The following is a 2,365-nucleotide window of genomic DNA, read 5'->3' as shown; positions in this document are numbered from 1 at the left end:
TAAATATATTAACAAATACAAAATTGCGGTTGTTATTCTACATTTATTACCAGAAAACACACACCTATCAATATATACAATGTATAAATGTAATAAATATATTATGGTGAGACTAATTTTGTACCATAAACTTTCGAGAGGGTAGCGAAACACACACACACACAAACCAAGACCAGTTGTTAAAATAAAGATAATCGTAAACAAACACACTTTACAAAAAACAAATTTAAAATGGTTAATAAGTTGACAGTAAATTATGAGAAATAACAGTATAAAAATATTGCTACGTTTATTATTTTGATCCGAAAACAGTGACGAGATCTGATTCGCTTCGTAATAGGTGAAAGGAGCTAGTGGTGTCCTTCCTGGTGTATATACGACCCCGCCTCGTCCACACAAATCTCCACCCGAGACGACGACCCGCTTCGCGCGCTTTTTGAAATAGTGCCCTATTGTACTTGGTAAGGCGCTCGTTTATATAGAATGGACGTGGAGTAGCACTTACACCTAGGTCAGCTGTATCGGCACCTCGCCTGACACGAGCACCTCGAAGCAAATCATCACGCAAGTCTCGCCGGGCGAGTCGTACTGCTATCGGACGTGGGCGGGCTGACACAACGCCCTCCGAGGCCGCTGCAGCAACACGTCGCATCCCCACCCGTTCCGCGCTCACGATGTCATGCTGCACCAGGCTGACACCTAGCTTTGTTGCAACCTGGGTAACGATGTGTATCGGGTTTTCACCCTTTTCTTCAGGGAAATTAGTGATTTCCAGGTCATTGATGAGCAATTCCTGGTCCCTCTCATTTAAGTCGCATCTAAGCTTTTCGACAATGTCACTCATGGGGGAGTCTGCAACCGACGGCAGAGCCGCTAATCGTTTCTCCATCTCTTCAATCCTACTATCTATGTTGTCCATTCGTTCATGACATGCCTTTATAGATGCTCGTACGTCAATCAGTTCAGCGCGAAACTCTTGAACCTCGCCACGAACAGCACGCAATTCGTCCTTAATAATTTTCAATTCGGCTATAATTTCACTATTTAAATCCTGTTTTGTCTCCGCGGTAGAGTCATCCAAAATGCTCGTATCCATAGCGACACTTTCCACTGGGGCAACACTATGCGATACAAAATGGGCGGGCCCTCTAACAGGTGTGTCAGGCTTATTATTTCGCACCACATTTTTCTTACATTCCGGACACTGCCAGGAGGAGGCCACACTACCAGTCACAGGTAAAGCCACACAAGCTCGATGATATGTGTTGTGGCAGTTATTACATTTAACGGCGTCCGATGTAGTTAAAAATCTACCACATCCTCCGCACTTAGCCATTTCGTTTCTACTTTTTTAAAATAAAACGTATGGTTTAATTTAAATGAAGTACGTGTTTATTACTTAATCTATGGTATAATTGTAAATGAACTATAAATGGCAACACTGTCAATACGCTTGACACTTTAGAAAACGAAAATAAATGTTAATGATATTGAGGGTAGCACTAAAATTTTACCAGTTTTTACTTTTGTTTTGAATCCGTTTTATTCACTTCAGGCACTGTTTTATGCTCGGATAACGATGTACAGATTGAGTCACAACTAATATTCTTGAAAAATCTACTCTTCAATTAGTTCAGGGTAACTTAACTTGAAAAAAATTAAAATAAGCAAGCAGCACCACAACCAGTCAAGACACCCAAAGGCAAAAACCAAAAGTCTAGTATTTAAAAGTCAGTTTGTCATTCATCACTTAGTAACTGAACAACTCGACCGATTGTCATAAAATATGATATTGGTACTGTAGTACATTATGTTCACGTACTGGCCACTAATAATTTTATAAATACTGGCCGGTAATAACCTGTTCTATTTTACTAATTTATATTCTTTCAATGAATAAATTACTGTTTAACCAACTTGCTTGCATATCACTACATAATACGTACTATTATATAGTAATATTTAGGATGGATAAAGACATATGCTATTTCTCAATCGACTCCAAAAAACAGGAACATCTCAATTCGGTTGCAATCCGAAAAAAAAAATTGTTTATTTTCGGTTCGGTTCGGTTCGGTTATGTCGATTACATTAGAACTTCGTCATTTAAAAACCAATTATTTATATGAAAGAATATACTTTCAGATTGGTTCCATAGTCATTTCATCAAAAACGGTTAAGTGGTTTGGCTTTTAAATTAATATGTGTAACTGGTTTAGCCACTATGATGATGCTGTTTTTGTTTCTTTCTAAAACAAAATCATCATCTCAGGCATTACTGTCCACTGCTGGACATAGGCCTTCCCCATAGACTGCCATAAGGAACGGTCCTGAGCCACCTGCATGCACTGACTCCCTGCAATGC

At 39.2% G+C, this 2,365-nt stretch overlaps 1 protein-coding gene across 1 annotated transcript; it reads right to left on the bottom strand.

Annotated features, from left to right (window-relative positions):
* Positions 1-292: 292 nt before the first annotated feature.
* Positions 293-1,336, bottom strand: LOC128201146 (uncharacterized). Its single transcript, XM_052897129.1, has one exon. The coding sequence runs from the start codon at positions 1,334-1,336 to the stop codon at positions 293-295; it is 1,044 nt and encodes a 347-aa protein (XP_052753089.1).
* Positions 1,337-2,365: the final 1,029 nt, after the last annotated feature.

This window comes from Galleria mellonella, unplaced genomic scaffold (assembly GCF_026898425.1).
Source record: "Galleria mellonella isolate WM207_F2 unplaced genomic scaffold, CSIRO_AGI_GalMel_v1 utg352, whole genome shotgun sequence".
Taxonomy (NCBI): Eukaryota; Metazoa; Arthropoda; class Insecta; order Lepidoptera; family Pyralidae; genus Galleria; species Galleria mellonella.
Note: the sequence above shows the minus strand (reverse complement) of the source record. Positions and strands in the feature narration are given on the sequence as shown.